At 38.4% G+C, this 21,186-nt stretch overlaps 1 protein-coding gene across 5 annotated transcripts in view; it reads left to right on the forward strand.

Moving 5' to 3' along the window:
- The window catches only part of APAF1 (apoptotic peptidase activating factor 1), an 86,146-nt gene that overhangs the window by 44,195 nt on the left and 20,765 nt on the right, over positions 1-21,186 (forward strand). For 4 of the 5 annotated variants that reach the window (XM_055394602.2, XM_055394600.2, XM_088837131.1 and 1 more), the window contains 6 exons: positions 5,295-5,456; positions 9,508-9,636; positions 12,161-12,286; positions 14,681-14,800; positions 16,808-16,924; positions 18,808-18,933. In XM_055394602.2, the coding sequence (XP_055250577.2) occupies positions 5,295-5,456; positions 9,508-9,636; positions 12,161-12,286; positions 14,681-14,800; positions 16,808-16,924; positions 18,808-18,933 (780 nt within the window). The remainder of the gene's footprint in view (positions 1-5,294; positions 5,457-9,507; positions 9,637-12,160; positions 12,287-14,680; positions 14,801-16,807; positions 16,925-18,807; positions 18,934-21,186) is intronic. The other variant, XM_055394601.2, reaches the window with a different exon arrangement.

Here is a 21,186-nt window from a genome sequence, read left to right on the forward strand (position 1 = left end):
TTTCATTCTTTTTGATGTAAACTCTAATGCCCTTTGGATGAGTGTGGGATCCAGTATTTTTCTTCATCCAATTTTTATTCTTTCCCTTGTTGTCACACTCCTGTTGACCATCTGTGTTTCCTTTTTGAAACTCGTCATTTGACATCAGTGTTTTCTTCTTTCTTCTCCTGTCTTTCTTGCTGTGCTGTGCTTAGTCGCTCAGGTGTGTCCGAGTCTTTGTGACCCTGTGGACTGTAGCCCACCGGGCTTCTCTGTCCATGTGGATTCTCCAGCAAGAATACTGGAGTGGGTTGCTATGTCCTCCTCCAGGGGATCTTCTCAACCTGGGGATCAAAGCCAGGTCTCCTGCATTGCAGGCGGATCCTTTACCATCAGAGCCACCAGGGAAGCCTGTCTCTCTTACCCCTTTAACTTTTTCCTTCTCATTAAAATATGACCGTTCCGCAAGCATCTAGTCTTGACTACCACCTCCATCACCTTTTTCCTGTTCCATGTCAGCCAGTCTCATGGCTTTATCTCCTCTCATGTGAGTGTGTTTCACATGTGTTCTGTCCAGCCCTCGTTTCTCTTACGTGCTCGTTTCTCTTACCTGCATTTTTAATTGTCTGCTCATTTGCTGTCACTTAGATAATGCACTGTACCTCAAACTCACTGTGCTCCAAACTGAACTCTTCATTTTTTCTTCCCCAAACTGACTGACTTTTTAATGGTTCCTGTATGTTTTCATGGTTTTGATTAGATCAGTATTCAGGATTTACATCATCCTGACCACATTTGGGCCATGTAGTATATGACAATATTTCCCCCCTCCTTTCTCATACAATACTTTGTTCTCTTTGGGATTAAATGTATTACACAGTTAACAGTGTCATTTTGTGTTTTCATTTGCTTATTTTTTTAAATGTGCATATCACTTATCCGTCTTCAAGCTATCCCTTGTCTAAGTTGCTCTTAAATAATTCAGTTTTTTGATTTGACATTTTCTTAGAAATAACTTTCTTGGAGGCTTCCGTCTTATTCCATTGTGACTGGTGATACTGTTTATGCCGTGTTCAGCTGCCATCCTGGGATCTCCCTTTACTACCATCCTGGGATCCTCCTGCTTTTCTCTTGAGTTGAAATCCTCATTTCCTGAATTCATTGGTTTATTCTCAGCGTGGTGGAAAATCTCCCCTAACTTTCTAAGAAAGAATCTGAGAGGAAATTTTTGAGACCATATCTGTCTAAAAGTGCCTTTATGCTAGCTTCATATTTAATTGATATTTTTGATTGCATATAAAAGGAAATAATTTTTTTCTTAGAATTTTGGAGACATTGTTCCCTTGTCTTTGAACTCCCAAAGTTTCTCTTGAGATGTGTGAAGACATTCTGATTCATATGTGATCTATTTTGCTGGTCTCGAAACTTTTAAGATCTTTATAAAATTCCCAGTGTTTCTCTTTTTAGAACTTTCATGACAATATGCCTTGGTGTGGGTTTGACTTTGTTTATTGTTCTTGGCACTTGGTAGCCTCTTTCAATCTGGAAATTCATGTCCTTCAGTTCTGGAGGTTTTCTTTAATCATTTGATTTATTCTCATCTAGTTTCTTTTTCTAGAATGTCTGTCTGTCTGGGATGTTTTCTTATTTTTCTCCCCTCATCCATTTGTCCTACTTCTTGAAAAATTTATTTAGCTTTATTTTCGTCTCCTATTTTGTTTTAAATTTCTGCTATCATATTTTTAAAGTGTACCCATTCTTTTTTTAATGTTTTCAGATAATGTTTAATTTTATAAGAGAGTATTCAAAATATGCCTAGAGAGAAAAATTCTCTTTACTCCTGTTTCATGTGGGTTTTGGGAGGGTATGGAGGTGAATATATGTATTCTATCTGCAGAACCCTGTTTTGTTTCACTAACACTATTGTCTCTTCTCACCTTGCTTGAAACTTGGGAATAATCTGTCTTTTCTCTTAAAATGTATTTACTGATTATTTATTAAGTACTTATTATGTGGCAGATTCTGTACTAGATGTTTGGTTTTTAAACACTTTTGAGAAAAAGTACATTTCCTGGCCTTAAGTTGTTCAGGATCTAGTGAGGAGAAAACCAAGTCATAGACAAACCATGAAGATGGTAAAAGTACGTGTCAGGGGGCTCAGAGCAGGCAAGGTTCTGTGCGGGAGCATGGAGACCCTTGCTGCTGCTTCCACACTGCCCTGTTCTCCCTTTTTATTATCTCTGCTTCCCCAATTTGTACCTTCACTTATGCTGGCCCCTTAGCCTAAACTCCTGGGTATCATTTTGGTACGGAAATTGTGTCCGTCTTAAGTTGGTGTAGTCCGTGGTGGCTCAGTCGGTAAAGCGTCTGCCTACAATGTGGGCGACCTGGGTTCAATCCCTGGGTTGGGAAGATCTCCTGAAGAAGGAAATGACAACGCACTCCAGTATTCTTGCCTGGAAAATCCCATGGACAGAGAAATCCGTTAGGCTGCAGTCCATGGGGTTGCAGAGTCAGACACGACTGAGCGACTTCATTTTCTTTCTTTAAGTTGGTGTAAAGAGGCTGATCTTCAGGCAGGAGAGTGAGGAGGTAAAAAGTGTTTCCTCATGCCCACAGGTTTGGTAAAGCATTTCCACTGTGTTGTGTGTTTCCCTTTCAAATGACTCATCTGACATATCTTGTGATTTTATTTTTTTAAAGGGGAGCATGTTTTTTAAAAGTCTTCATTGAATTTGTTACAGTATTGCTTCTGTTTTATGTTTTCCTTTTTTGGCCCCAGGGCAGATAGGTCTTAGCTCCCCAACCAGGGGTTGTATCCATACCCCCTGTATTGGAAGGTTAAACCACTGGACCGCCAGGAAAGTCCCATTAGTCATTTATGTGCTTGTCTTACCTCCTTTACTGGCCTCTAAACTCCTTGAGAGTAGTGTCTGTATCCGATTCATTTATATAATCTCAAAGTGACTCACATCATGTGAGCAAGATGATAAACCTTTACCGTGTCCCTTCAGATTGAATTAAGACTTCTCGAAACTCAAAAGGAAAACAGTTTAAAAGTCTTCAGGGACAGGATTCTGATTTCGTTGGTGAGTATCAAATGTGATTGTGGAGCACAGAGCGCTAGCAGCAGGGGGACAGACATTACTGCACCCTGGGTGAGAACTGCTGTGTTTGTGGCAGCTTTCCCACAGAGCTGTTAAGCCAGTGTCGTTGGCTGGTTTGCACTGATACAGTGTTGTGCAGTAAGCAGACGTCCTGCAAAATTATGCTGGATAACAGCATTTCAAGGTCAATGTCTTGTAAAGCTTTTATTTTCTAAGATGATGGAGAACTGTAAAATTATTTCTTGTTCCAAATGGCACTGTAATCATCTAAGTGTTTTATAGTGTATCATGTTGATAAACATGTGTTTTTCAGGCCCCGATGATAAACTGTTTCAAAATGTGAGTTTTATTTAAAAATTGTCATATTAAACCACACAAGGGCCAGGGTGCACTGTGGGCCCTGGATACAGGGCAGTGACTAGCTCAGAATGAAATTCAGGTGTTTATTTGGTCCCTCGGCATGTGGAATTTCATCACTCCTTGGATAGGAGCTAAAGTCAAGCCCACTTGCAAAAGATGTAGTGAGATTGGGTTGTGTTAGTTTTCTTTTTCTTCTTTAAATCAAGGCAGTGATTGCTTTTGTTTTTTGTGTTAAGAGGGAAACCATGTGATTTCTCATATAATCTGACTGATGTGACTGAAGCTTCTGGCACTGGAGTTTAGATTTTCTCTCTTTAGTGTCAAGAAGGGCTAACAGTACTTCCGAAGTCTCTTTTGGTTCATCCAGTTTATCCGAAGTTATTGCATGGGGAAAGGTTTTGGGTTTGGCTGTATTTCCAGTGTATATAATCTTTAAACTTGAGAGATTTAAACTTGTGTGTGCTTAGTCACTTGGCTGTGTCTGACTCTTTGTGACCCCATGGACTGTAGCCTACCAGACTCCTCTGTCTATGGGATTTCCCAGGCAAGAATACTGGAGTGGGTTGCGATTGCCTTCTCCAGGGAATTTTCCTGATCCAGGGATCAAACTTATCTACTCTGTCTTTTGCAGTGTAGGCAGATTCTTTACCCACTGAGTCATTGGGGAAGCTTGTATCTGGCCAGTCAAATCTGGTTTTACTCTTGGAGCTGTGCTTTAGAAGCTTAGTTGAAGCCTGAGAAGCAGCTTTTTTGTTTGTTTGTTTTGTTTTAAATCCTTGTCCTCGACCAACCCTCAGTCTGTGTATGGCAGCCATTATCATTCTGTGAAGCTGGGACACTGCACAAGGCCAAGGGGAGTGAAGTTGGATTAAAAAGTAGTTAAAATTAACTTTTTTGGCTGCGTCAGGTCTTCGTTGCTGTACAGAGGCTTTCTCTAGTTGCGGAGAGTGGGGGCTACTCTTTTTTGTGGTGTGTGGGCTTCTCATTGGAGTGGCTGCTATTGTTGCTGGATCACAGGATCTAGGGCACTTGGGCTTCAGTAGTTGTGACTTGTGGGCTCTAGAGCACAGGCTCAATATTTGTGGACAGGCTTAGTTGCTCCACAGCATGTGGAACTTTCCAGACCAGGGATTGAACCTGTGTCCCCTGCATTGGAAGGTAGATTGTTAACCAGTGGACCACCAGGAAAGTCCAAGATAGATCTTTTTTGAAGGCCTTTGTTTTTCAGGCTGCTCAGGTGGCTTTGCTAGTAAGTGAGGTTTGGTCTTTTGTCTCCCACTCCTCAGGATCCAGTTATTTTAGAGACCCCTTTAGCCCCACCAAGTGCACAAGACTGCTTCCTTTCAGCATAGCTTTGTTTTGTATTTTCAGGGACTTCCTTTTATCTGTGGATGCTCTGCTAGATTGTAGCTCAGCTTGGACTGGGTCCTGTGTGTAGCGTCCATGCTGTGCATACAGTAGACTGTGAGGCACACCTCATGCCTGGCACAGCAGAGGGCAGCAGTGGCAAGTCGTGAGTCACACCTTCCTTCTTTCTTCTACACTCATCCTTGCTGTCAACGCCTAATCTTTAGCCTCCTCCACACCATGCAAGGCTCTTTTAACATTTTATATAGTTTTACATTCTTTTTTGGGCAGTGCTTTTAATTTTTTTTTCTCTTTTTAGGAAGGTGATGAATGAAGCTGGAATACTTAATTTAAAAGCCTTATAAAAAGTTATGCATAATGAAAAATAATTCATTAAGTGAACTTGACTATTTTATGTGACATTGAATTCAGGTGGAATTCTAGAGGTGTAACTTGAGATCAAAACAAACTTAAATATTTTTTTATTTTTGAAATTTGAAGCTTTGGGATGTGAAATCTGCAAACGAGAGGAAAAGCATTAATGTGAAGCAGTTCTTCCTGAATTCAGAGGAGCCTCAGGAGGATCTGGAAGTGATAGTGAAATGCTGCTCGTGGTCTGCTGATGGTGCTAAGATAATGGTGGCCGCGAAAAATAAAGTCTTTGTAAGTACTGGTATTTTAAAAAGCCAAATTTAGTCTGATTTAAAGAAAGTTGCAGCACCTATTGATTGTTGCATGTTACACTGTTTATTGACATAAAGTATGCTGCTAAGTCACTTCAGTCGTGTCCGACTCTGTGTGACCCCACAGACGGAAGCCCACCAGGCTCCCCCGTCCCTGGGATTCTCCAGGCAAGAACACTGGAGTGGGTTGCCATTTCCTTCTCCAATGTGTGAAAGTGAAAAGTGAAAGTGAAGTCGCTCAGTCATGTCTGACTTGTAGCGACCCCATGGACTGAAGCCTACCAGGCTCCTCCATCCATGGGATTTTCTAGGCAAGAGTACTGGAGTGGCTTGCCATTGCCTTCTCCGGACATAAAGTATAGCTGAACGTTTTTGGGGCAGATGCCCTAATCTCCTGTAGTTCTTAGAATTATGCTTCAGGGAGTGTCCATAGGCCTTGTGAGAAAAGGTCTCCATGGTCAAACAGGTTTGGAAATGTTATGTATTGCTTTCCCTATTAGAAGTACTTTCCCCCCTTTAGTGTATACTAACATATAATATTTATGGCCTCTAGAAGTCCTACAATAAAGAAACAATTTATGTTGTTTACAACCAGTTTATCTCAAATTGATCTGAAGCATAGATGGACTGATGGCTGCATCACTCACCCCGCTTCCCCCCTCAATTTGAAATACATTGGTTTAGGTGACTTTCAGAGTACTTTCTTACCCTTAAAATTTTATGATTTGGTGGCTGACAGAAGTACGTATCAACAACTGAAGTTTGTGAAATTTCTGTGAAGTAAATGAGGAAGATATGCAAAAGAAGGTAAATGCCTAGGAAATGCCTTCTTTTTTCAGTTCTTGTAACAGTTTACATTTGTATTCAGAGTGCTCTCTTATAGAATTTCTCTTGATATAACTACCCAAAGGACATAGCACATTGAAGTAGCCCTATGGTAGTAATGTGTCCAAAGTTACACTGTGGTTTGGAGAGCTAGGTCTTCTGAGTTAGGGCCCAGTGCCATTACATTCTGATGGTAATTTTAAAAACTTAATGAGCGATCTTAGATTAAAATTTTATTTTATTTTCAGCTTTATTGAGGTATGATTGACAAAATTGTAAAATATTTAAAGTGCATATAACATGATATTTTGATGTATGTATACATTGTGAGAGCTTCCCTGGTGGCTCAGTGGTAAAGAATCTGCCAATGCAGCAGACCCGAGAGACCCAGGTTCAACCCCTGGGTTGGGAAGATACCCTGGAGAAAGAAATGGCAACGTGCTGTAGTATTCTTGCCCGGAAAAATCCCACAGATAGATGAGCCTGGTAGGATACAGTCCTTAGGGTCACAGAAGAGTTGGGTGTTACTTAGCGACTAAACAACAACATACATCGTGAAGGGATTACTCTCATTGAGCTAATTAACATATTGTCACCTTACATATTTGTCTGATTTTCTTCCTCCCTCCCTCCCTTTAAGGTGTTTACGTTTTACTTTCTTTTACAGTGCAATATCACCTATAGTCACCATGTTATACATTAGATCCACAGACCTTATTTATAACTAAAAGTTTGTATCCTTTTGTCAACCTCTCCCTATTTCTCCCACCCAAGCGATTCCAGTTTTAAGGAACACAATTGAAGCATACATATAGTTGTATAAAAACTAACGGAGGGACCATTTATATTATTGATCCAGTAGTTATGACCCTTGGATCTTGGTTGCTTATAGGTTTTTACCCCTTTAGCAGGAAACCAAAGAGAAATATATCCTTTTGTCTTAAGTTTGTTAAAGTCTATAAACACAGAAAGGAAACCTGCATTTACAAGATGTGAAGATTTATAAAATTTGCCATTTTAGCTATTTTAAAATACACAATTCAGTGGCATTCATTATATTCACGATGTTGTATGTGCATCTATCACCATTTTTCCAAAACTTTTTCATTAAACAGAAGCACTGTAACCAATAAGTAGTAATGTCCTCTTCAGCCCCTGGTAACCTCTAAACTATGAAGTTACCTTTTCTAGATATTTCATATAAGTGGAGTCATACTATATCGGTCTTTTTGTGTCTGGCTCATTTCATTTAGCGTAACATTTCAGGGTTCATTCATGTTGTAGCATGTGTTAGAACTTCATTTCTTTTTATGACTGAATAGTTTATATGGATATGCCATATTTATCCATTTATTTATTTTTGGGTTGTTTTCACCTTTTGTTTATTGTGAATAATGCCACAAGAACACTGGTGTACAAGTATGTGTGTGAGCCCCTGCTTTCAGTTCTTCTGTATATATGTCTAGGAGTGGAATTTCTGGGTCGTATGGTAATTTAATTCTGGGCTTTTGGTGAGCCACCAGACTTTTCCATAGTGGCTGTATCATTTCCTGTTCCTACTAGTAGTGTACAAGGATTCCAATTTCTTCACATACTTGCTAACACTTGCTTTTTTCCATTCTAAAAAAATTATAACTGTCATATTAGGTGTAAAGTGGCACCACATTCATTATAGTTTGGTTTGCATTTGCCTAATGACTGATGGTGTTGAGTAAAATTTGAACATTTAAAAATATCTGTTCTAGTGAAACAGGAAAATAATTTTATATTGCGTGAAATGCTTTCCTGTTTTAAAAATCTGTCGGCCAGCTCTGTATTTTATTGTGGTAAAACAAAGCTACCCTAAGATCATCGTTAACCACACGTAGATTCCAGTTTCTCACCTTTGGTCTCTCTATTTTCCTGTCTTTCTTTTCAACTCTTTTGTGTTATTAACCCACTCCTGTTATTACGTCTTTTCTGTTACCCAATAATTGGGACAACTGCCTATTCTGTACTTGAAAAGTTTCCTTTATCGCTCTCAGCCACTAATTCTTTTTTTTAAATTTATTTATTTTTTAATGAAGGATAATCGCATTACAGAATTTTGTTGTTTTCTGTCAAACCTCAACATGAATCAGCCATAGGGAATACATATATCCCCTCCTTGCTGAACCTCCCTCCCTATCCCACCCCTCTATCAGCCACTAATTCTTAAGAATAGCCTGTCATGGGAAGCATTTTTAAGTATGAGTACCTGTCCTTTATTGTTGGCCCCTGATGCTGTGCTACTTTCCACCTGTGTATATTCACAGGGCTGTGCATTCACAAAACATTTTCATGGCTCCCACTGGAAATTCTTTTTTTCTTTCCTGAAGACTGTGCCTTGGTCTTAAATCATTATACGGTATATTGGTATAAATATTTTTATCATTTGGCAAAAACTTTGGAATAGTATGTGTGCATGCGTGCTAAGTCACTTCAGTTGTGTCCAACTCTTTGCGACCCTAAGGAGCCACCAGGCTCCTCTGTCCATGGAATTCTTCAGGCAAGAATACTGGAGTGGGCAGCCATGCCCTCCTCTGGGGGACCTTCCCGACCTAAGGATCGAACCATGTTTCTCCTGCATTGGCAGATGGGTTCTTTACCCACTAGCATCACATTCAGCATTTAAAAATCTTTCAGAAATTGAAATGAAGTTTAAATTACTCAAATTTGAATAGCTTTTTTTTTTGGTTCAAAAATGGGAAAATGACTGATAATGGAGTAATTTGGGCTCTGAAAAGAAATAGAAATGATTGAACTATTTCATTTTAGCAAGCCTCTGCTCTGTATTATTTTGATCATCTTCATTTATGAGCATGCGTTTTCCCGTTTGAATAAACAAGCATTAGGAAGAACTGTTCTGTATATTAATTTGGCTAGTCCATTTGTATATTCACAAAGGTTTTATTTCTCCCTAAGCTTGCTTGAGAGATCATCTGTGATAAGTTTTCTTTATAGGAAACAGATTTCAAGATAAGCAGTATTTAAAAACTATATATTAATTTATATTTTTTTATGACTTAATTATGTCAATTAGTAGTAGTTGTTTTTCTTTAGGACTTGTACTCTATGTTTGAAACGAGAGGGTATTCTTTTGGAAATAAATTTAGTTTGACTTTGGGTATAGCAGATATTTTAAAATATCTTACTTTTATAGACATCTCTCTGTTTTATGTTGACAGCTTTTTGACATTCACACCAGTGGCCTGTTGGCAGAAATCCACATGGGCCATCATAGCACTGTTCAGTACTGTGACTTCTCCCCCCACAACCATTTGGCAGTGGTGGCTTTGTCCCAGTACTGTGTGGAGGTGAGTAGTTGAATTTACTCTGTGAAGTCTGGGTCTCCAGAGGTACAAGAATGACGAAGAATGGGTTGCTTAAACCATTGACTGCTGAGAATGTTTGCTTGAGAAATCATAAGAGTGTTTTCTTCATAGCATAATGGCCTCTAGCTTTAGGATATTAAGCCACATTGACAGCTTCAGTATTTTAGCAGTGATTGAAGACTTGGCTTGATATGACAGAGAATGACAGGCAGTATCATTCACTAAGCATTTACTGAATGGTCAGTATGTGCCAAGGTCTGGGGAAAACAATGGAATGACCACTGGTTTCCTAAGCAGGAACATGGCATCTCTTAAATGTGGGCATAGCCTCTTCTGTAAAAGAGATGATGAGAAGTGAGTCCATTTCAGATTTCTTAGATCACTGAGAAAGGTAAGATGGAACTTAAATTTAAATTGGATTTTCATTGCTAAATACTAATGAATAAAATGATTTTTCATTTATAATTTTGCCCTTAGCCTGATAGATTTTATTGTACTCAGTATCTGTATCCAGTGTCTGTATCTAGAAGAATTCTACTCCGATGAGCTACTAATATTAATTTTTTCAAAAGCAGTGAATTTCCTGATTTTTTTTCCTCCAAGGATAGTTTTTCCAAGCTTTGTTACTACTCATTCCTTAAGTGACTCTTACCACTAAGTAATGGAAGCCCTTGTGCTTGCAGCCCAAGAAGATAGGTATGGGCCTTTATTTGGAAAACAGGGAAGTTCATTTGGTTCACAGGCTCCCTTCGAAGGAAGCTTGACTACGGCAAGCGTTTCTTTAGTGTTCTGTGCCTGTTCCAGTGATTTTTAGTGGGTTTTTCAACCTTGCCCAATACATGAAGTTGTGGCTGGAGAGTGGCTGAACTGTAGTCCTTCAGCATGCAGATACAGATTAAGATGGGAGTAAGTGGATGAGCTCTGTAAGTTCCTCCTAATTCTGAGTACAACAGTGCAGCTAACACTGAAGACCTTCCCAGTGAGAATCTTCCCCTTGAGTGTGAATGGGCTCCAGTCCTGTTTGCAGCAGTGGTTAGGAGTAGGTGCTGTGGGCTGTGTTCTCTTCAGCAGAGACCTTGAATCGAAAGATTCAGAGCTACTAGGAGCTCTTGCACCTTACCTGTAGATCCTCAAGGTAGGTGTGATTGGAAGTTTCCTCTTCCTGGATATTAGGAGTGAAGGAGCAACTCTTCTTTTGCCCTTTCCATCACTTCTAAAATCCTTACCCTCTGTTATTCTTAAAAAATCTCCAAGGAGCATTGTCTTTCTTTTTTGAAATGTAAGCACTTACTTGGTTTTGGAGGCTGTGAACTACAGAAATGATGAGAGAGCAAGAAGGGAAGAGAGGAAGGATTTTCAAGTGAGATTTTTCAGTTGTGGAACCCTTTTCATTTCTGGCCTTTAGCTCTGTATGTCTCAGCTTGGACTCTCAAGATAAGGCAGAGAAAATTTCCTGTAACTAATTTGTAATTATAGAACTCACTGATTGAAAACCACTGGGCACGTGATGAAGTACTTGTTTTGTCCATGCTAGTTCTAAAATCATAAAGCAGGGTCTGTAATTCAGAGTGTAATGAGAGGAACTCAGGCACATATGGTACTTCGTTAGACTGGAATATATTTGAGTAATTTGCAGCAAAACTCAGGACAAAATGCAGCCAGGCTAGAGACAGACATTGACAATTTGTAACAAGCATGAATAACAGGAGACAAGTATACATGTACAGTTAGTACATTCATTTGTTGTAGGGTTTTGCAGTCATTTGAAATGAAGATTAGATGACAGTGGAGAATAGTCAGAATATGAAAGCCACTTACTGCTCATCCTGTTATTTTTTAGATTGACTTTTAAAAATAGGTAAAATGTTTATATGATTCCAAATCAAAGCTTTATAATAAGTTTTATTCAAGGAAGTCTGACTTTCATCCCTATCCCTTCCACTCTGGTCCCCACCTTCTGAAGGTAACCATTTTTGTCTTAGCATCCTGATGTTTCTTTTTGCATGTATAAGCAGATATCTATATGTATAATATAGCCATATATATATATCTATTATATATATCACACTGTGTCTAATACTGTACACACATGTTTATTTTTCATCTCATTTAGTATAGTTTTCATATATATATAGTATTTATAAATACATATACACACACACTTCTGCAAAAACGTATATACTATTCTTTGCAACATATGCCATAGACTAGTCATTGTCAGAGTGTTTTCTCATTACTTTTTTTAATGGTTGCATATTATCCCATTTTGTGATTAATGAGATTTATTTAGTCAGTTTCCTACTGATGGTCATTTGGGATTTTGCTGTTAAAAACAATTGATGTAGTGAATAATCCACAGAAGTTATTTTGTATTTTTGCTAATGTATTTTTGGGCTATATTCATAGAGGTGGAATTGCTGGATCATTCTTACTGTTTTTAATATTCTTGATATATTCAAAATGCTTATGAGTGTCATTTCCTATGTATGTTGTGTTTATTCTGTAGTTGTGGAGTGTGGACTCAGGTTTAAAAGTAGCTGATTGCAGAGGACATTTAAGTTGGGTCCATTGTGTGATGTTTTCTCCTGATGGATCATCATTTTTGACATCTTCTGATGATCAGACAATCAGGGTGAGAAATATTGAGATTTTCATTTTAAACATTTAATGATGGTAAACTTAATCTCCTACCAGTTGAGAAATTGATGGGCACTATTGGGGGGAAGTAAAACAGAAACTGCTGGATTCACATTTTCCTTTGAAAAGTGCTGGTATATGGACTATAGCAGTCACATTCATTCAGTACATGTACATTGAGTGTTACCGTGGCCCAGGTGAAAAACCCAATGATAAAACTGCACTTTGGTTAATTTAAATATATTTCATCAGAATAACTTTTGACTCCCTGCCTTAAATTCCCACACCCAATTACTTGCCAGTACTTTCAGATTCTTTCACTGCTCCTCTCCCTGGGTCCTGGTGCACACACAGTTTTGTTTGTGCCCTCCGAGCATCTCTGGCAGGTATGAGGTTTGAATGGATTCTACCTTTCCATTTTCTATCATTTATTTCTACTTTTCCATTTCAATTTGCGGTACTCATTACCTGTTGTCTTTCTTATATTAATCTCTTTGCAAGTCTTTTCTTTCTTGGTTTTCTGCATACTATTTGTGAGACATTTTCCTCATGTACAATGCAGACGGGTCATTTTTGCTCAAAAAGATAGTGACTGCCTTGCCTACCATTTGGAGTAAATAAATTGCTGTTCAAATTCTCTCTTAACAGGCTATTCTATACCAGTCTGTCTTCTGATTTATTCCTTTAAGTAACCTACACTGGACTGCTCACATTTCCCCAGACACCCTGTACTTCCCTACTTCTGTGCTTCTTACATTTGGAATACCCTACTTCTCTGTATCTCTCCTTGTTTAAATACTAAGAATCCTACAAGTCCCCTCAAGCTTTTGGTAAAGCCTTTCCTAGTATTCTGTTCAGAGGACTGTCTTTTCTCCTTCAGTGCCATTTAACTCTGTGTCATTTTCTTATGGTACTTATCAAATTCTGCCTTGATAAGAATTTTACCTCCTCACCTCTGATGTGTCACTACCCCTCCAACTTGTTCACACATTTTAAATTGAGCTCTTTGAGCCCGGAGACCCTGGTCTGTCCAAGTAGCATCTAATGAAGTCTCTTGTACAAATTGTAGTTAAAGTTTGTGTAGTATTTAATGTATGCCAGACATTGGGCAAAGTACTGTGAATGTGTTAATTTGCTGATTCTCACAACTGTCCTTTTTGCAGCTGAGGAAGCAGTCACAGAAATGTTATAAGTCAGTGCTATTTACAGTATAATAAGTCTCAATAAGCTTGAGCCAGAATGTAAATCAGCACTGCTTCCTTCATTAAGAAAGTCTTATTTTAAAAAATCAGCTGTATCATAAGCATCCTATTAACAGTGTGTTTAATGATAGAGTTGATTTTCTTTCTGGTTCAGGCTCCTTATCTTACTATCAGAAAGTTTGAGAAATAGCAGATTCTTATCTTTGAGTAGCACAGGGTTAAGTAGTATGCCCAAAGTCACAATTTTCAGTAGAACTAGAATTCACACTAAGGCATTTTGATTCTAGCACCCATTGCTCTTAATAATAACTGCTTCTTACTATTCTTGTTAATAAGGTGGTGCTAATGGTAAAGGGCTTCCTTGGTGGCTCAGAGGTTAAAGCGTCTGCCCCCAATGCGGGAGACCCGGGTTCGATCCCTGGGTCGGGAAGATCCCCTGGAGAAGGAAACGGTAACCCACTCCAGTATTCTTGCCTGGAGAATCCCGTGGACGGAGAAGCCTGGTAGGCCATAGTCCACGGGGTCGCATAGAGTCGGACATGACTGAGCGACGGAACGGAATGGTAAAGAACCTGCCTGCCAATGCAGGAGACATAAGAGATGTGGGTTCGGTCTCTGGGTCAGGAAGATCCCTTGGAGGAGGAAATGGCAGTCCACTCCAGTGTTATTGCTCCTCTATCCCATGGACAGAGGAGCCTGGTGAGCTATAGTCCTTAGCGTCACAAAGGGTTGGATGTGACTGAGGCATCTTAGCATGCACTATTGTTTAGTCACTCATTCGTATCTGCCTCTTTTGTGACCCCATGGACTGTAGCCCAGCCAGGCTCCTCTGTTCATGGGATTTTCCAGGCAAGAATACTGGAGTAGGTTGCCATTTCCTCCTCCAGGGGATCTTCGCAACCCAGGGATCGAACCTGTGTCTTCTTCATTGGCAGGTGGATTCTTTATGTACTTCTTACTATTGAATGCAGGGAAGCCCTGCTTCTTACCAGGGAAGAGCCACTAGGAAAGCCCTACTTCTTACTATAGAATACAATTAATAAATATTTATTGTTGAATCTAATTGAAAATTTTCTAGCATAGGCGTTTGGAGTGTGAAGTATGATTGTATACTGTTTAAGACTGTCTTTACATTATTTCAGAGAATGCAGTGATCCTACTGTATTTTTTTTAAATCTCTTAATCAGCTCTGGGAGACAAAGAAAGTATGTAAGAACTCTGCTACAGTGTTAAAGCAAGAAATAGATGTTGTGTTTCAAGAAAATGAAGTGACAGTTCTTGCAGTTGACAATATAAGACGTCTGCAAGTAAGTATTTTTTTAGAAAACAGTTGGAAAAATTGTTTTGATCAAACTCTGAATTCAAAATGGACTTGATCAGGCATAATTGTCTAGTAGCTAAGAAATTCTCAGTAGATGTCAGTTGAATAAATATGTGGGTTTTGAGCTGAGGCTCAGATATGCTAGTATTTAGAATTAAACCTTGCTTTAGTGCACTCCTCTCCTCTTGTTAACTGGAAAGCAGGGAGCAGGAACATGTAAGAAAATGAGACAAGATATTGGAGTGGAACTGGAGTGAAGAGAGAAACAGAATAGAGAAGAGGAGAGGGGAGTAGAGGGAGCAGGCACATGGATGGTGTGAGAGCTGGCAAGCTTGAGACAGACTGGCAGGGGAGGACAGAGCTTAAGTTCTGGAGCTGCAAAGCTCAGCTGGAAGTAGTAGAGGGAACAGTGACTGTTCACTCCGGAGACCCACAAGTTCAAGCTGTATCGTCAGCTAGTTCTGTGATGTTGAGTGAATTGCATCACTTCTCAGAGCCTCACTTTCTTCACCTAGAAGGTCCTTTTCATTTTAAAAAATCTGTAAGCTGGTTTATAAGGGTCACGGTGGAGTCCAAATACGGGAAACAGAGATCTGGGAATAAATTGTCTATGGCATGAGGTAATTTCTCCTTGTCTGCTGTGAGGATTAGTCAAGCTGTGAGACACCTCTTAAATATAGCTTGTTCTGTATTTTACAAGTTTTACTGTTGTCCTTAATGTGTTGATGAGGAACTCATGTCCTGTATTTCTGGTATGAATTGGAATGTGGAATTAAACGTGGTTTCCTCAGATTTTTAGCAGACTGATTGTTCCAGTTGCGGTTTTTTTCCACTACAGTTTTCTTGTCAAGTTCAATATTTGTATTACCTTTATTAAATTTGTATAACCTTTCTTTAGCAGTATTCGTAATTGTAAGACTTAAAGACGTCATCTGTTAATAGTAGCATTTTATTATATCATTGTTTGTGGAAGAGTTTAGAGAATAAACTGACCAGTAATCATTCCATTTAAGTGAACATACATTTTTTTTGGCACTACTTAAAAGAATATGGAAATTGATTTTTGAGGGAAATATATTCACCTTTTAATAGTTCAGTCTTCATTTGGAATGACCAAGAGAACATGCTGCATAAAATATTATAAAGAAAAAGCTACTTTGATTGATTGATCCTATAATCTTTGTCCCTGCAACAAAGGTGATTGCTTATTTCATATTGAAAAGTAATTCAGGACTTTTAGGTTGTAATGCTTAGAGAGATTTATCCGATGGTTGATTTAAGCTTGAGAAATATTTTCCCAGGCCACATGTTTTAGTTGAATGATAGGCATTTTTATTAGTGGGATTTTAAAAAATAATCTTTAGTTTTGGTACAGATTATGAAATGTGATGCTTTTAGTTTATACCTTACAAGTCCAGCTACCCAAATTGTGCTAATGGGTTCTTCTCCAATGCCTCCTTCTCCCAAAAGAAAGAGGAGAAAAAAAAAATCTTACTATGCACTGTCTGGTGAGTAATTTGGAGGATGTAAAAGCCAATTTAATTTTAATTTGTCTTTTTATGTAATGTCTGTCTCAGTCCTGTTTCACCAAACTCCTTGAAAAATGAGAAGTATATTTTAACAAACGATAGCACTATTAAAATGGGCTCTGTGAAGAAACGGGAAAGAGTGTGTGGAGCTAGCTGTGGGATTACAAATCGGGCAGATGTGTCTCAGGCGGCTGGCACAGCAGCTGCTTTTTAAACCTTTTAAAGCTCGTTTTATTTTATGAAAATGTATATGAACCACAAAAGTAAAATGAAATGAAAGTGTGAAGTGCTAAATGCAACTGCTGAGAATAGAATAGGGCTTTATTGTTCCCCTGGGAGCTCTTGTTGGTTATTTTCTGTTATATTTTTCCAGTTTACTTTCTGTTTTATTTTCCAGTCTCTGTTCTAAAGAACAAAAATGGCTCTGAAAGTCTAATACCTGATCGTGCTTTATTTTTCATTAGCTCATTAATGGAAACACAGGTCAGATTGATCACCTAACTGAAGCTCAAGTGAGCTGCTGTTGTTTAAGTCCACGTCTTCAGTACCTTGCATTTGGAGGTGAAGATGGAGCCATTCAGGTATTCAGTTCTCATCTGCAGAAACATTCTGAGCAGCATAGTTTTTATTTAAAATTAAGTAAACACCTGGCTTTGTAGACTTACATAGTAAATAAATGTTTCTATGGTATATTAGTCCTTCCTCTGTTAGATTAAAAATAATCTTACAATCCTATGGCTGTATATTTTTCATATTGCTTTTATTGCTCTTTTTGTCTTTTTGTGTTCCTTATTCACTGCACAATTGTCTTGCTGTTCCTGAATTATATTAAACACTCTCAGAGATTTAGTTATGCAAAGAGCATTTATTTCTCTTCTTAGAAGCTCAGCCATATACGGGTGTCAAGTTGTTTCCATGTTGGTTCTGATCAGGTTCGTCGAGAATTTCAGTGTTGGTACCTTATATTTAGTTACCTCACCAATCTTTGCTGTCCTGCTTTTGCTATTAGAATAACACTTGTTTACCACTTGAAATCCTTAATTTATCAAATAAGATTAAATAAAAATCAGATTGAAGGAAAAAGGATAGTATAATGAAAATCATTTTGGGAAAAAAGTGATTTCATCATGAGTGAAATTCATCACAGGAGCATATTTTCTCTAGCTACATAATAGTTCAGAGAACATGGTGGTTTTTCTCACTTTTTCTCACCTGGCTTTTTGGAATTATTTCTTAATTTGTTAATTATAGCACTAGCCACATTTATTTTACATTGGCTTCATTGTGATAAGGAATTACACAAATACTCTCCAGTTCCATTTGCCCCACAAAGAGGAGACTATATATATATATATATTTATATTTTTTGAGTTTTTTCCCCCTTCCAGCTTTACTGAGATATAATTAACATATAGCATTCTGGTGGCTCAAGTGGTAAAGAGTCTGTCTGCCAATGTAGAAGACATGGGTTCCATCCCTGGGTTGGGAAAATCCCCTGGAGAAGGAAATAGCAACCCACTCCAGTATTCTTGCCTGGGAAATCCCATGGACAGAGGAGCTTGGCGGGTTACAGTCCATGGGCTCGAACAAGAGTCAGACATGACCTAGCAACTAAACAGTAACACTGTGTATGTTATTTTAAGCCATACAGCATAATTATTTGACTTACATTGTGAAATGGTTATCACAATAAGTTTAGTGAACATCTGCGATCTCATATAGTTACAGAATTAAAGAAATAGAAAATTATTTTTCCTTTTTGACGAGAACTCTTAGGATTTACTCTCAGTAGTTATACAGCACTGTTAATCATATTTATTATGTTGTACATTATATCCCTTGTACTTATTTAGAGCTTACTTACGTTTTTGATGTGAATTTATTCGACAGCCTTTTTGACATAGTCATTAGGTTTTGAGTTATGTTGTACTTTTCTTAATCTCTGCATTTGTCATATTAATCTTTAGCCTTTTCAAGTCTCCTTAGTGTGCTGCCTTCCAGCCCATTCATACCCTCTTTTCCTTTACCTGTCTTTCTCACCATCCTTTATCTTTCCTTGTCTCTGTGTTGTTTTGTAAAGAGATTGCCTTGTCTCTCATCGCAGATGTTTTTCTTTCTTCCTTCTCATCCATCTTAAATGTCCTTTGCTTTTTGGAGGCTGAGCTTAGACTGCCATTGTTTGATGAACTGGGTAGCTGAGTACTCAGAAGGACCACTGGTTCCCACTGCTATCTGGTTATTCCAGTGAGTGTTTTTTATTTTCGAGTGTAGATGTGTGTGTGTGCGCACAGATGTGTTTGTCTGTTTTGTGCTCTTCATTTGTGTGTCTTTAGTTAAACTGAAAGCACGATGAGATGGAAATTCTATGCCCTTCTCTAGTCTAGTTTTGATTTAATATTTTGAGTGTAATTCAGGTGTTGCTGAATATCCTTGTATTAACTTTCTGTGGTTTTCTGCTTTGTAGATTTTAGAACTCCTGAACAACAGAATCTTCCAATCCAGGAATGGGCACAAGAGCACTGTTCGGCACATCCAGTTCACAGCTGATGGAAAGACTCTTATCTCAAGCTCTGATGATTCTGCAGTTCAGGTGAGAAGGAGGTTGCCCTCCTAATGTGTGTAACACTGACTCCAACAAGGGAACACTTTGGTTGTGACTCAAATCTAGCACATGTTTTAAACTTTCAGATGCCTTTGGGCTTCCTTTTAGATTATGCACATGGGTATAAATGAAACCCATTTCTGTTATGTATTTTTCTGTGCACAAGGCAGGCAGTTTGGCTTAGAGCCCTCTACTGGGAGATTGTTTACTTTGAAAATCAAGAATTCATTTGAATTCTCCCACCTGTTTGGTGTTTGGATTTGTGTCAATATACTTTGTGCCACATTTACGTAATTTCTGTTTTTCTTTACACTAGTAAAATAGTAATTATTTTAGATTGGAATATTTTCATTGTTTCCTCTAGGAGTAAGATATTTATTATAGGGCTAAAATCCTGTGAAAAAAGAATTGTTTACTATAACTAAGGATTGTAGGTATAGAGGCCTTAAGCCTACTGTATGTTCTTTTAAATTTTATTTTTAATCAAAGTTCTAGTACATATGCTTTTAAAACTCGAATAGTACTACAAGGCTCTTTAATAAAAGCAGACTCCCCCACTTCTCTTTCTCTTAAAGCACTGCTTTTAGCTTTTAGGTGTTTTTTTGATATTTATCTTCATGCCCCCACAGCGCATACTTACAGTGCTGATTTTTGATTTTTAGCTTTGACAATTTATCTATTGAATTTTTCATATTAAGATGAAAATTTAGCTTTTTTCTCTGCTTACCTCCAGCGTGTGCACCCACCCTTTTGTCAATCCCCCTGCCCCCAACACAATCACAAAAAAATTACGTTTAGGTCATTGGTGTCACTGTTCAGACTAAGTAGAACAAGTGTACTATGGATGCCTTTTCTGCCTTAGTGCAGTTCAGGAAACACTTAACCTGGTTGTAGTTGGAAATTATTTTACCTTAAAACCTTGAAGACGATGTTCTATTTTTTTCCAGATTTCAGAGCTCATGTTGAGAAGTCTGAAGCCATTCTGATTCCTAATCTTTCTCTTTGGAAGATTTTAGGATCTTCCATTTGTCCTTAGAATTGTGAAATTCCATGATGGTATGTCTTAGTGTGTTTATTTCTTCCATTGTTTTGGACTTTCACTACCTTTCTCAGTTTACAAACTTATGTTTTTCAATTCAGAGAGGTTTATTTGAATTATTTCTTCGACACACCCTGCCTTCCATATACTACTTCTTTCTGTTATTATCTCTTATTCAGATACTAGATCTCTTGCACTGATCATCTGATTTTCTGTTTCTACATTTCGTCTTTTTGTATACTGTGCTCTATTTCCTGGGAAGTTTCCTCAGCTTTATCTTCCATCCCTTTCTTTGTGCTTTTCATTTGGTATATTTTTAATTCTGGAGAGCCTTTCTGTTTTTATTTATTCTTTTTGAGAGTGTGTATGTATTCTTGTTTTGTAGATGAAATATCTTCTTCTCTGAGGATAGATGGATATGTAAATAATATATAGTGGTTTATTCACTATGTCTGACTCTTGCAACTCCATGGACTGTAGCCTGCCAGGCTCCTCTGTCCATGGAATTCTCTAAGCAGGAATACTGAAGTGGGTTGCCGTTTCCTCCTCCAGGGTTTCTTCCCAACCCAAGGATCAAACCTGGGTCTCCTGCATTGCAGGCTGATTTCTTTACTGACTGAACCACCAGGGAAGCCCAAATAATATATAAATGATATAGTATGTGTAATATATAATTTTTCTGTCAAGATTTAATTTTCCTTCATAGTTGTTCTTCCCTCCAAGTTTTTTTTTTTTTTCTTTCTTTACAAATATATTTATTTGTTTGGCTGTGCTGGTTCTTTGCTGTGGCACATGGGATCTTTGATCTTCGTTATGGCATGTGGGATCCAGTTCCCTGACTAGGGATTGAACCGAAGCCCCCTGCATTGGGAGTGTGGAGTCTTAGCCATTAGCCCACCAGGGAAGTCCCAGCTTTTATTTTCTTTTTGGTTGTTTTGGCCTCTTACTTCAAAGGCTTTGCTCAGCTCTGTGGTGGTCATCCACTACCCAGAGATGGATGCTGAAATGCTGATTGGGATGCTGTTTGTTGACAGACCTTCTCTGAAAGGCGATCTAGATGAAAAACTTTGTTGTCTGCGTCTTTAGGTCTGTCTTGGTCTGTCAGCTTCCTAGAGAGGAATCTCCCGTCTTCTGCCTGGCAGGTGTAAACCCTGCAGACAGGCTGTTAGAGCTCAGTGGGGGAAAGGAGGAGGGGGAACTGC

This window comes from Moschus berezovskii, chromosome 6, assembly GCF_049115385.1.
Source record: "Moschus berezovskii isolate FMDL1 chromosome 6, NW_MosBer_1.0, whole genome shotgun sequence".
Classification (NCBI taxonomy): domain Eukaryota; kingdom Metazoa; phylum Chordata; class Mammalia; order Artiodactyla; family Moschidae; genus Moschus; species Moschus berezovskii.